The sequence below is a fragment of the Peromyscus californicus genome, unplaced genomic scaffold (genome assembly GCF_007827085.1).
Source record: "Peromyscus californicus insignis strain IS unplaced genomic scaffold, ASM782708v3 Scaffold_9__1_contigs__length_137607984, whole genome shotgun sequence".
In the NCBI taxonomy this organism is placed as follows: domain Eukaryota; kingdom Metazoa; phylum Chordata; class Mammalia; order Rodentia; family Cricetidae; genus Peromyscus; species Peromyscus californicus.
This window is the reverse complement of record NW_026294617.1, coordinates 22,532,322-22,547,051: the sequence shown is the minus strand read 5'-3', so window position 1 is coordinate 22,547,051 and position 14,730 is coordinate 22,532,322. Positions and strand designations below refer to the sequence as shown.

At 35.4% G+C, this 14,730-nt stretch overlaps 1 protein-coding gene across 7 annotated transcripts in view; it reads left to right on the top strand.

Moving 5' to 3' along the window:
• The window catches only part of Sclt1 (sodium channel and clathrin linker 1), a 131,513-nt gene that overhangs the window by 26,881 nt on the left and 89,902 nt on the right, over window positions 1–14,730 (top strand). For 6 of the 7 annotated variants that reach the window (XR_008216333.1, XR_008216334.1, XM_052730609.1 and 3 more), the window contains 3 exons: window positions 1,587–1,709; window positions 3,535–3,600; window positions 9,314–9,384. The exons of the other annotated variant lie outside the window; for it this stretch is intronic. Coding sequence is in view for 4 of the 6 variants with exons in the window: in XM_052730609.1 (XP_052586569.1) it covers window positions 1,587–1,709; window positions 3,535–3,600; window positions 9,314–9,384 (260 nt within the window). In the remaining 2 variants the exon portion in view is untranslated. The remainder of the gene's footprint in view (window positions 1–1,586; window positions 1,710–3,534; window positions 3,601–9,313; window positions 9,385–14,730) is intronic. 7 annotated transcript variants of the gene reach the window in all.

Below are 14,730 nucleotides of genomic sequence, written 5' to 3'. Positions count from 1 at the left end.
CCAAAAACAACTTAAAGAAGAAGGGATTATTTGGCTTATGGTTCTAGAGAATTAGACTCCATAATGGCAGGGAAGCCATGGGACCAGCAGCAGGAACAGGAAGCTGAGAGATCTCATCTCAACTACACACCAGAATCAGACAGCAAGCTGAAAGTGGGACAAAGATATAAACTTTGAAAACCCACCCCCAGTGATGACTTCCTCTAACAAGGCCCATCTCCTAAAGTTTCTATGACCTCCCTAAACTGCACCACCAACTGAGGACCCAGAGTCCAAAGACAGGTGCCCACGGGGGACATTTATCATTCCATTAACAACAAAGAGAAAATGTTGTGTTTTGTTTTCCATTCTTAGTCAAAACATGGCAAGGACACTAGGCTGTTTGCTGTTTTATGGTCTCAGTGAATTAAATTAGCATTTCTTAGCCTTTTGGTTTTAATACTCTACCCAGACCGCTTACTTTTTATAGTATCCTAAAGTACTTTTTGTGAGTTATATCTATCAATGTTTAGTCTACTGTAAATTAACAGGTTTTACTTTTTGAATAGTGATATAAGCATACTTTCTACCAGACCTCAGCACAGGAATGACATATTATATATTTTAGAAAATTCCATTGTGACAGGTTAGAGCACATAGCAAATGTCTTCATATTGTTGTGAGCCTAATTTTGACCTCAAGATCTTCTGAAAGTCTTAAACCTTGAGCCCCCTTACCATACTTTGGTGAGACTGTATTAAAAAAGTTAATTGGTGAATTAAAAAAAATCTCACTATAAAATGCCAAGTGAAATAGTGTTACATCACTTGTAACACATAATACATTATGTGATTATAATTTTGCTAAAAGAAAAACTTAAAAAAATTGTATCCCAGAAGCACACTTATAAAAAATGTGTAGATATGAATAGAGTCAACATTTATAAAGATTATTATATCTAAATATTAGTAGTATTTATTACCAGGGCTAATACCTAAAGTTCTAAGTAGTTCTTTATTGCTTCTGTTTTCCATATTTTCCTAATTTTATACAATTAGCACTCTTTACAATCAGAAAATCATACTGAACTTTCTCAGAACTTTCTCTTTTAGTAATGTCAAGGCTTAATTTGTAATTTTTTGTAGAACAAATAGAGTAGTTTTTAATATGTATTGCTGATAACATTAATTTTAGCTATTAAATCTCTAAATTTCAAAATAAGAAAATTATATAGTTTTGAAACTTGTTCTCTAAATTACTATTAAAATTTTAAAATCATTTTATTATTATAGTACAATCACATGCCACATAACACCCTTTCTGTCAATGGTGGACTACATATATAATCACCTAGTGATGACTAGTCACTGTAGTTTGTGCTAAGTATATCTGTTATGGTCACAGAATGGTTAAACTCCGTAATAGTACATTTCTCTGAAAGTGTTCCCATCATTAAAAAATGCATGACTACCATCTTTATATACATTCTAGTTTTACTTTGTAACTTTATAAAAACACATTTGTAAAAGATTGTGATCCATTTATACTATCATTAAATAGCCTGCTGATACTTTAATGTAAACTATCAATTTTTGTTTGTTTGATAGGAGAAAACTTGGGCTCTCGAACTCTGGCAGACTGCTTCTCAGGAGTTGGAAAGTGTACAGAAACTCTACCAGGAACATATGACTGAAGCCCAGATTCATGTATTTGAAAATCGAAAGCAAAAGGTAAACCTAGGTTTCATGATTTTCTTAAATATCAGTCAGAAATCATAAAAATCATGAAAAATAAAACTGGTTTGGAAAGAAATTCCTAAGTCTCACGTTTTTTTAATTAATTACTTAACAATAAATATATCTCAGAATCTTTTAAACAGATGAGTAATTAAAGAACTGCCTCTGTGCATGTTATCGTTTTAATGTGATTAGAAGTAAAAGGTGTATTAGTATGGGGAAGAAATAAAAGATTTTTTTTTATAAATTGATCTCGATTTAATTGCTTAATTTCCTACCTTTCTTGAAACAAAACAAAAATTGTTCATTGAGTTAGGGTGAATGGAGCCACTTGCTCAGATACAGTGACAACACTGTCAGATAGCAGTTTCACACTATTCAGTGTGACCTAGTACTAACATAGATGTCCAGTATGTTGACTAGAGATTAATTGTAATACAGTTTTTATCATAGGAAGAAGTTTTATTAGATATTGAGGACGTCTTTCTGTCTAAAGCAAGAGTGTTTTTACATTGAGCATCTAGATTTTTCTTTATTCCTCTATTAACAAAACTATTTCATAAAGACCACCTATCCTATTTGGAAATCTACCTTCATTGTTTTTCTGTGGGTTCTTTTACTGCTAAGTACATTTGAGTACTGTGGACAGATTACAGTTCTGAGCATTTTCTGTAGATCTTGAGAAGTATCTGTTTAAATAAGTGGGTTATCTTAACTCTTATTTGTTATTTCTCCAAGTTCAAGTTTGTGAATACTCTTATCATAGTGAATTTCTGCCTGAATAATCCTAATGATATTTATATGATACTGTAATTTACAAGGTGTCTTTTTAGTTTGTATTCATGCTCTGGTTTGAAGTAAGTTCTGTTCTATAGAACTTGTACTTTTGAGATCTAATATAAACCACTTTTAATAAAATTCTTCAAGGCCACAACTAAGCTTTTAAATTATTGTGTTGTTTTCACATAAGATCATTCTTTTACTGTAGTTATATCATTTGTGGGTTTTTTTTGTAAATAACTTTACAAATAATACTTAATCTCTATTTCACTGGTTGCCTATTAATCATGTTATCTAACATTTTAACAACCTGTTCCAACTTTGTTATTTGTGTAGGTAATGTTTAAAAGGTCTATATGGCCGGGCAGTGGTGGCTCACGCCTTTAATCCCAGCAGCCTTTAATCCCAGCACTTGGGAGGCAGAGGCAGCCGGATCTTTGTGAGTTTGAGGCCAGCCTGGGCTACAGAGCGAGATCCAGGAAAGGCACAAAGCTACACAGAGAAACCCTGTCTCGAAAAACCAAAACATACATACATACATACATACATACATACATACATACATACATAAATGGACCATATGACCTGATCAAATGATTTATAATTGAGGAGCTTTACACCCGTTGCAAAATAAATACAGTGGTTCCTTTGCACAGTTTATCTTACCCATTTTGGATGTGTTTGAATGTGTGGTTTCAATTGTCATGCTTGTACTCTCTAGCTTTTGAAATTTCTAGTCACTTAACAAATGTTTGTAAGTGCTTGTCTTTTATATTTAAAATAGTATTTACCAGTGGATAAATTTGTACTAATGATTTTACATAAAACATAAATCATTAGTATAACCATTGCCTCCTTTTTAAATTTTCAATCATTGAAAGTTTTTTCTTATTTATTTCACACTAAGTTAGACGATAGAAGATATAGTGCTGATATCATACAAATTTAAGTATATGATTTTGAATCTGATTTTAGTTTTATTTAAAGTAGTAGTTTTATTTAAACAAAACACTATGGACTCACCTTATTTTCCTATTAGGATCAGCTGAATAATTTTCAACAACTAACCAAGAAACTTCATGTTGCTAATGAGAATATAGAAATGGTAAGTGGAAAAAAAAAAAAAAAGAAATGGTAAGTGGAAATAAACATTTCCTGTACCTTATTTGTATAAATTAGAAACTGTAACTATATTTATTTATGCTTATTCACAATAAGCCAAAAATCATGTTTTATTTATTAAAACATATAGGCAGGGTTGGGGATTTAGCTCAGTGGTAGAGCACTTGCCTAGCAAGTGCAAGGCCCTGGGTTCGATCCTCAGTTCCAAAAAAAAATAGGCAATATCTTTTCTGATTTTCTTACATATTCAGTAACTGAGCATACTTTACAGTACCCTTTGAAGATATAACCAACATGTATTTGAATTACATCCTAATCTGAAAACTCTCTTAGGGTATTTGACAAGGTCTCTTGAGAATTGAGTGATCTAGACCATCAAATTCTTGAATGTAATGCACATAACCTAATTTTTAGTGTTTCTTATCACCCACAGCCAGAAATGTAATAAAAATAACATAACTCTTTATTGAATGGATGAATTGCTTCTTTTAAAAAAATTAAACTAAGAACTATCTGTAAATTTAACTGTCAACATTAACCTAATATATATAAATTCACCTACATTTTTCTAAAACAAATACAATTCAGCCTCTCAGTTCCACTTTTAATTCTCTTATTTTCCTTGCCATCTTGGAATTTTATTTTTACTCATTGTTGAGTAATAGAATCATAGCACTCTGGGTGATCCCTCCCTTTGCTTTTCATTCTTCCCTGGTTACTCTGCTAATTCTTGCTTATACCGAAACAATATCTATGCTTAAGAGTAGAGTTATGTCATCAAAAGTAAGTCATCCCATTTTATTGCACTGTTTTATTATCCTTTATTCAAATGTCTCTTGTGCTAACTTTTAGGATCTCCTTTGTTTGTTTGTGTTATTTTAAGACATCGGCTCATACTGTAGCCTAGCTAGCTTGCATTTACGCAGGCTGGCTTCAATCTCCTGACAGTCCTCTTGCCTCCCTTTACCTAGTATTGGGATTGTAGACATGAGCCACCACACCTGGCTAATATTTGGAATTTCTAATCATAAGTTGTTTGTGTGGTTTTTGTTTTTTGGTTCTATTACAATATATTTCTGAGGAGTCTTAAAATTTGAGTTAAATGCTCCCAGACAAAAGGATTGCTGAGTTCTGTAATTAAGAGAGGCTTTTAATAATTTATTTCTACATGTAAACTAGTACTTTAACCTAATGTAACAATTATTTATCATTTCACTATATCTCCCAGGACTGTAGAAGATTCCTACTACAGACACCTCATTGTCTCAATAACCCCTAAATATTTTTAAGGAAAGTCATAGGAAAAGGATGTTTGAGTATTCATGGGATATAGTAAACCATGGTGGTACCTTTAATTCCAGCATTTAAATCCAGAAATGCAAAGAAAGGCAGCTCTCTCTCAGTTTAGAACCATGCTTGTCTACATAATGAGAGAGACCCTGTCTTTATACAAAGAAAAACTTCATAGTGTCAGACAAAAAATACAGGGTTTTTTTGTTGTTGTTTTTTGGGAGTTTCTGTTTTGTTTTGTTTTGTTTTGTTTTGTTGTTTTTTTCAAGACAGGGTTTATCTGTATAACTTTGGAGCCTGTCCTGAACTCATTCTGTAGACCAGGCTGGCTTTGAACTCACAGAGATCCACCTGCCTCTGCCTCCCGAGTGCTGGGATTAAAGGCATGTACCACTACTGCCCAGCTCCCAGTTTTCTTAATGTATATAGTAGGTATCAATTAACTACTAAACAAGAAGGCTGTCTTGAAACAATTGTGTACAAATCAAAGAGCATTCAGAGCTTAGTTGCAGGAGCAGATCTGAGTCAAGATCAAAACAAAAGTCCCTATAAAAGACGATCAGTTCCCATTTAAAAAGATCATTTACTAGGCTCCTCTAGATGCACAGTGAAGTAATAAGTGTAGGGTAAAGAAAGTTTATTGTAGTGAAACCTGAGGAAGGTGTCAGAGTAAAAAGAACTGACTCCTTTCCCCCACAAAAACATTGATTCAGCAATCTAGAACCCATTGAAAAGTTCCTGCATCCCAGGAGAAGATGTCACCAGACTCAGTAAAACTAATGGGTTAGTTTTGGTTTTTATTACAGGAATGGTTCCCAGTGTAGCACCATAGGATGATATAATCAAAAATAAGATTCTGTAGCTCCCAGCTTCCTCCAGAGGAAATAAGAGATTGTTGTGTACATCTAGAGCCTCAGTCTCAAAAGATTGACTTCCATCCATCTTGTTTGTCTTAGAGTTCTTGCAATTCCTGAACAGTGTGGTGCTGCTGGGACTAGTAAATGTCATTGGCCCCGTCCATCACCTTACTCATTACCAGCTAATGAATGAAAGCTCAGCTCTGACTTCCTCTTGCAGGAAAGAATAGATCTTTGCATCCAGCACCTTATCTTCTTTGAGCTTCCCAGAAATGTGTTAGTCTTGTTAGTCTTAGTGTTTTGTCCAGCACAGTGTAGCTGTCTGGGAATGGAGGGTTATGACATAGACTGATGCATGCCATAGTGCCTTGCCCCTCATCTCAGAGCAAGTACACAAATGCTATTGCTGCCACACTCTCTAGGGGGTGGAAAATAGTCCAGGACACCTCCCAAGCTGATTGGTGGAGGTCCTCTCTTGGAAGGCATTGGTCTTTGAGACCCAGGATGATTCCTATTTCTTTCATGTCTAGAAAACAAAACAGTCACCAAAAAAAAGGTGAAAAAACAAAGATGTTTCAAAGTAGCCACATAAATCTTCAGAAATCAGTCCTAAGTAAGGGGATGGGGTTTAGATATATATCTCTCTAGATATATTAGATAGAGAATATAAAAGTAACTCTTACTAAGATGCTCATTGAGCTCAAGGAAAAAAATTCATGAAACATGAACTTTGAACAAAGAAAACATATTTTTTTTTAATTCTGGATATAAATTATTAAACTAAAGGGCACTGTACACTAACCTGACAAATTCACTGGAGGAGTTTAGATCAAAGGAAAGAATAAGAGAATTCAAAGAGAGGAATTAAAAATCTTAATAAATCAATTGAAATACAGAATCAGGAATTGAAAGTAAGTTATAGAATTAATTCCTGGTAGCAGTTAGAGATAATTTTTAAAAAATAACTACCACAGTTTTCAATAACTAGCAAAACTGAAGAATTTTAAGGGAAAAAGAAGGAGCTGGGATTAAAAAAGCAAACAGAGATGTATGAAACATGTTCATTATACCCAAAAATTTCCCAAATCTACAAAAAGATATGGCATTCCAAGAATAGGAACCATTAAGAACTCCAAATCGGACCAGAAAGAATATCTCCATGTCACATTATAGTTAAATGCCAAGAGTACAGAACAGAAACAAAATAGTGAAAGCTATAAGAGTGAAATTCCAAGTTGCTCCTACAGACAAACTCATTAGAATTACATCAGACCTCTCTTCTCAGGAGAAACTCTAAGCCAAGAAAACATGGGATGATTTATTTCAGTCTCTTAGAGTAAATAACTGCCAACTAAGATTATCATATCCAACATAGTTATTTAAAATCAATGGAGAAATAAAGACCTTCCAAGATGAACACAACTGAAAGCAACACATGCCAACTAAGGCAGCACTAAGGAATATATTTAAACTATCCCAAAGCAGAAATGAGGAAAAGAGAATCATGAGACCTAAGAATAATTTTCACAAGGAAAGATGAACAAATAAGAATTAGGAACGAATCCTGCATGTTCAACTCAGGAAAAAAAAAAAAAGCAACCCTCTAGGATTAACAACAGCAAAAACCCATATGTGCAGTGTAGACTTCAAGCCAAAACTGATCTGAAGAGGTGGAGATTTCTACATATTGACAAAGGGAACAATCCATAAAGAAAATGTAACTGCCGTTTATATGTATGCAATAAATATTGGTGTACCCAGTTTCAGAAACAAGGGATGTAATAATAGTGGGAAATGTCAGTACCCCACTCAATATCAGTAGATAGATCATCCAGATGAAAAAGTTAACACAAACTTCAGAGTGAAATTATACAAGGGGCCAAATAGACTTAACAGATATCCCCTAGATGAATAGCTACAGGTGATTGAAAGGAGCTTAGAGAAGAATTTGTCTTCCCCAGAGATGAGTACCCTAAATGGTTATCCAATCATAAATGCCATTTCTAAAATTTATATATATATATATATATATATATATATATATATATATATATATCAACAGTAAATGAACTCAGTAGGTTGCATTTACACACACACACAACAACAACAACAACAATAATAATAATAAAGAATGAGAGACCATGAATTTGAAAGGGTTATACAGGATAGAATATGGGAGGGGAGAGAGAGGGAGGAAATGATGTCATATTTTAATTTTTAAAGGGATTATAGAGATGTAAAAGAGGAAAGGAGAAAACAGACTAAGAAATTGTGGGAGTCTGCTGGAGTCCAGCTCTGACCTCCTCCCACCTATCGAAGGGTTCTTGGATGGAGGAGAGAGGAATTAGGAAATATTATAAAGATAGACCTAGACGACGAGGAGAGAGAATACAGGATAGCTTCAGGAAGGCATGGGTCAATACCCAACAGCCCAGTTCTGTATTCAAAATGGCTTTTTTAATATGCCAAGGGGAGAGGCAAAAGACCTCCCCCTTGCAAGATCAAAGCACACCATACAGCCAATTGTAGACCCTTCCAAACACCTGGTGAATACGCCCATGGGCAAATCATCCCATTATGCAGCCCTGCTGAGTAAAGCAAGTTCAGATTCTCTGACCCTGAGTAAGGTCTCACTAGATAGCCTCTGTGGGCTCCCACAAAAAATTATAATATATGGGGTAAATCTGATTGAAGCACTTTTTATACATTTAGTTTTTCATAATGAAACCCATTACTTTATACAATTAATACACATAATGAAAATAAAGCACAAAAATGCAAATGAGCTGGGCACAGATGAATATTCTTGTAATCGTAGCACTCTGGAAGCAGTCAGAAGGATGGAAAGTTTGAGATCAGTCTGAGCTATATAACAAGACTCTGTCAAGTTTTTTTTTTTTTTTCAGTTGTCTTTAAAATAAAATAAATTGGGCCAGAAAGATGACTCAGTGGAAAAGGTAGTATTGCCAAGAGTGAAGACCGGAGTCTAATCCCTGAGACCAATGTGACAGGAGAGAACTGAATCCTACAAGTTAGCTTTTGACCTTGAAGTGCTGTGGCATGTGCCTTCCTCCAATTAATACATGTGATTTTCATTTTTTTAAAAATAAACCATTTAAATTAGCCATGTTTCTAGAGCTTAATCCCGGTGATAGACATATGATAAATGATAGACATTTATCCTACCCATGAACGCAGGAATTTGCATTTCTTATATCTCAGTTCCATCAATATTGTTAGACTGTTGTAGAAGATTCAACATTCATTCCAAAATCTATAATGTTTTTCAGTTTCCTGCACATGTAGATGAGTAAAAAATCAGTCAGAGAAAGCCCTCAGACAGGAATTCAGGTTCAGGTAGTTGGAACAGGATCTATGGAAGTAAAGGTAAGAAAGGAAGACCCAAAGTTACATTTTTCCCTGAAAAAACGTAATTATCAAGAATCTTTATTTTTTGTTTTGTTTTTTGCTTATATGCTTTATCTCATCTTTGAAAATACAGTTCATAAATGTTCTAATACTGAATATTTTTGATTGTTTTTATGGCAGACTAACCAACACTTCCTGAAAACAGTAACTGAACAAAATATGGAGATCGAGAAACTTCGAAAACATCTTAGGTATTTTCAGACATGAATTTAGTTTTTATTATTAATTATATTCATTCGGGGGAACTTCCTTATATTGCCATAGATTTTCCCATCTGTCTTCTTCCTTTCTTTATTAAACCTCTACCACAAACACTCTGTGTATATGAACATTGGTCATGAGAAGAGACTGAAAGCAGTCACTCAGGAGACAATATGACATGTATGTGGAGGGATAGTAAACCAGTCAACAGGAGAAAACTAACTCCCCTAGAAAAGCGTTCTACTGCTTGTCTTTCCTTGGACTTCTGCCTGAGGAAAAGGAGCTCCAAAACCTGTTGTTTTTAGCAGATAATTACAGGAAGTACCAGTAGGGGACTGGGCAACTGAGATTGAGAAGAAAAAGATGTACCTCGTATAAATAGCCATTGACTTCCTGTCCTACTTTGCTTTCTATTTCTATGATAGAACTTCAAACTAAAAGCAATTTGGGAAAGAAAGGGTTTGTTTTAAATGCTTGCCCTTCCATGGCACTGTCCATCACTGAGGGAAGTCAGGGCAGGAACTATTGCAGAGACCATGCAGGTGTGCTCCTTATTGGCTTGCTTCTCATGGCTTGCTCAATGGGTTTCTCACATACCTCAGGACCACCTGGTCAGAAATGGCACTGCCCACAGAAGACTGGGTCCTCCCACATCAGTTATTAAACAAGAGAATTCCCCAAATCTAATTCCTTTAGATTTGCCTAAAGCCAATCTAGTAGACGCAATTCCTTTATTTTACCTCTTCTCAGATGACTCTTAAAATTGTATCAAAGTTGATTTAAAAAAAACCGTGAGCCCTTTTTTTTTTTTTTTTTTTTTTTTTTTTTCCAGAGCTGAGGAACGAACCCAGGGCCTTGTGCTTGCTAGGCAAGCGCTCTACCACTGAGCTAAATCCCCACCCCCCGTGAGCACATTTTTCATCTGTGACACTATACATGTATTGAGAGGAATAAGAGCAGCAGAGCTACATTCAACTTTGAGATGGGATTGAGGTGGGATTGGGGATGGAGGAATAACGTTGCTGGGGACCAAACCCAGCGCCTTGCAGAGGCTAGACTAGTCCCTGCCACTGAGCTACATACTCAGCCCTAACACTATGTCAAATAAAAAAACAAACAGATTTCAAGATGAGTAATTTTATAGCATCTAGATTTTTCTAATTTTCTATAATATAAATTCAGAATATTCACTAGTAATTATCATTGAAAACTGCTATAATGTAACATCCCCCTTTGATCTCTAATTTTATTGACAGATCTTTTGATTAGTTTTGCTAAGGATTACCATTTGTCATTTTTTTTTGTCCATTTCAAAGAACCCATTCTTTGTTTCATTAATCCTTTGTATTGTTCTTTTAGTTTTCCATTTCATGAATTTAAACTCTGGTATTCATCATTTGTTTCTTTGTGCTGATTTGGATATAACCTTTTCTAAGATGTTGAGTTTTATTATTATTATAATTTTTTAATGTAGGCATTTGTGGCTACAAAATTTCCTGTTATAACTGCTTTTTTTGTGTTTCCCTCAAGTTCTAGTATGTTGTGCTTTCATTCTTATTCGATGCTAAGAATTTATTTCCTTCCTGATTCCTTTAGTGACTCACTAATAATTCAGAAATGTATACTTTGCAGCTTTGGGGTAGAATAGTTTGTGGGTGTCTGTTAAGTCCATTTGATCTATAGTATAGTTTAACTCTGAAGTTTCTTTGTTGATCTGTTTTATCTGGATGATTTAGTTATTGATGAGAATGAAATATTATTGAAGTCACCCATTATTGTTGTTTTGAAGTCTGGGCCTTTATAACCAGTAGTTTTTGATTTAATGATATTGGGTGTGGTAATGTTGAGTGCACATATTTTTGCTATACATGACTCCTTCGTTGATATAAATTGGCTATCCTTTTTTGTTTAGTTAGTTGGTTTGTTTTGCCTTCTTTTTGGCAAAGATTTTTAAACAAACACAACAAAATGAATCAGTAAGCAATTAAGAACAACTTCAAACAATTTAAGTGATAGGGACTGGGGAAATGATTCAATGGATAAGATTTGCAAGCATGTGAACCTAAATTCAGATCCCTAGCAGAGATAAAAAAAAAGCTGAGCATAGCTGTGCATGACTACAACAGCAATACTGGAGAGGGGAGAAGAGGAAAATTGGCAGGGTTTGTAGCCTTTACCCTATCTGAGAAAATGGGGAGCATTGCTTTCTTGAGAGACCAGAAATAAGGAAGAGAGCAGTAGAGGAAAAGATTTGATGTTCTCCTCTGGCCTCTACACATGTGTGCATGTGAATAGGGACAAATATATCTATGTACACACATGTGCAAACACATGACATCTTACTCAAAATAAATAAGTAAAATTGCAGAAATAGAAATTTGCAGTGATAGATTAAGAAATCTCAGCAGTAGATGGCCGGTCACCAGACCAAATTCCAGGAGTCCAATTGATGAGAGAGAGGAGGGATTCTGTGAGCAAGGGACATCGAGATCATGATGGGAAGATAAATGTACAGAGATAGCCAGCCACACTAGTGGAAATCCATGAACTGTGGACCAATAGCTGTGGTGCCCCCATGGGACTGGACTAGGCCCCCTGGACGGGCGAGACAGTTATTTAGCTTGAACTGTTTAGGGGGCCCCCTGGCAGTGGGATCAGGATCTATCCATGGTGCATGAGCCAGCTTTTTGGAGCCCGGTGCCTATGGTGGGACACCTTGCACAGCCTTGGTGCAGGGGGGTGGGGCTTGAACCCGCCTCAACTGAATATACCAGGCTCTGCTGACTCCCCATGGGAGGCCTTGCCTTGGAGGAGGTAGGAATAAGGGGTGGGTTGGAAGGTAAGGCTGGGGAGCAGGAGGAGAGGGGGATCTGTGGTTGGTATGTAAAATGAATAGAAAATTTCTTAATAAAAAAATCTCAAAATAATAAATAAATAAAAATCTCAGCAAAGAAATAGAAAATCTAAAAACAAAACAAAATTGAGAACTACTACACCAGAATGAGAAACTTCAATTATTTAGTGCGAATATTTTCCCACATCTTTATATTTCAAATTAATGTAAGTTAGAATAAATTACTTAGAGAGGGAGAGAGTGTGTGTGTGTGTGAGAGAGAGAGAGAGAGAGAGAGAGAGAGAGACAGACAGACAGACAGACAGACAGAAAGAGACTGAAAGAGGTATGGTAATCTAGTTTCTCCTTGATAAATAGTAAGACAATTACCAAGACGATTATATAGGAAAAAAAAATCTTAATGTTATTTTTAAGTGTGAGATTGATCAAACAAAACATATTCATGGAAATGTAGTATATCAGAATTAACATTATGAGTCTGTAGGGAACCATCATGTTGGGAATAGTTCTATCTATAAGAAAGTTTTATAAGAGTTTTCCTTTCCACATTTATTTTTATAAAGGCTATGGGTTTAATATCTAAATTAAAAAGCAAGACTTCACAGAGGTTTTTAATAATAAAATCTAATGATTTTGCTAGGAAAATATTTGTTTTTAATTTTATACTTAAATTCATTTTAACTGGTACATTAAAACATGAATAGTGTACATATTCATGGAGTATTGTTTCTTGTTTTAAAATATGGATGCATTGTAAGAAAATATTTCTAATTCAATGTTTAAAATATAAGCCAAAATAGGAAAAATTGATAAATAAGAGCCAAAGATAATTGGACAAAAACTGTGAGCAAACATTTCAGAGGTCACAGCACTCTGGAAAATGCAAGCTAAGCAATATGACTGAAGAGTTACAGATTTGAATTTTTTCTCAAAATTTTGTATATTTACATACACAGTGAAATAGCTTATAAGTGGAATCAAGTCTAAAAGCAAAATTGATTAATTTTGTATATCTTACACTCAGAGTCTGAAAGTAGTTTAATATAATATCTTCAGTTTACAAATGTTTTTACTGAAAGCGAGCACGTGTGGTCAGGTGTAAAATTTCCCACATGTTATGTTGCCTTGGTACTGAAAATGTTTCAGATTTCTTAGTGTTTCTTATTTCATATTTTTGGATTAGGGATCCTTAACCTATAAACTGCTGTGTTTAGAAATTGATGTTGGGCGGGGAGATGGTGGCGAATGCCTCTAATCCCAGCACTTGGGAGGCAGAGGCAGGCAGATCTCTGAGTTTAAGGCCAACCTCCCTGGTCTACAGAGCAAGTTCCAGGACAGCCAAGTCTGTACAGAAAACCCTATCTTGAAAAAATGGATGTCAAAATGTAAGATAGAAGCTTGGCGTGATGACACGTACCTATAATCATAGCATCTAGTAAATAGAGACAGGAGAATTGTGAGTTTGAGGCTAGCCCATGTAAACCCTGTCTCAAAAAAAATCAATCTGTGTGTGTGTGTGTGTGTGTGTGTGTGTGTGTGTGTGTGTGTGTGTGTACATGTGCATATACATATGTATAGATTCAAAGTAGAATATAAAAATGAAGTCCTTTAGGATAATATTCATTTATATATGTCAACAATTTTTAAATAATTGTCTATATTCATTATAGACATTTTAGGTATAGAGATATGTATCCATATTTAGCATGTATAGTACAAGAACAAAGTATGTATTACATACATTTATTTGTTTCTAAAATAAAAATGTTTCCAGGAATTATAATCCCTAACTTAGTTGGTCATTGTTTCTGTGGATGGTGGCTATTTGTAGAAGTTGGGAACTGCAGGCTGCTGTTTAACTTCAGCACAGTGGCTATGTCTTAGTCTACTGCTATTTTAGCCAGCAGTTAAGGACCTGCTTCTCTGGTAGTGGCCTGCCACCAGGCCACAGTCTGACGGGAATTCTGTTCCTGCAGGCACTGGCCCTGTTGCTGCCACTAAAGGTAGCTTTAACTAAATCTCTGTTGTTCTATTTATAAATAAGATTGGAGATTCGAAGGCTGGGGTGAAAACCTGCAAGCTCAGAGAAGAGAAGTAGCATCTAGCTAACCTTGTCTCTTTGTCAGTGTCTTCCAAAGAGAGCATCCTTCCATGCTATTCCATATCCCTCCTGACTACTTCCTGTGCATTAGTCTATCTTTCCCGATGCCCTCTGACGCCCTATAATTACTTTCTGTCAACTAGTTGCTAACTCAGCCTACTGACCTGCTGTGGGATGTTCTGTATGGCAAATGTGTTGCTGATTGGTCAATAAATAAAACACTGTTTGGCCATTGGCTAGGCAGGAAGTGTAGGCGGGACAAGGAGGAGAATAAAGCTGGGAAGTGGAAGGCTGAGTCAGAGAGACACTGCCAGCTGCCATGATGAGAAACAGCATGTGAAGATGCCTGTAAGCCACGAGCCATGTGGCAAGGTATAGATT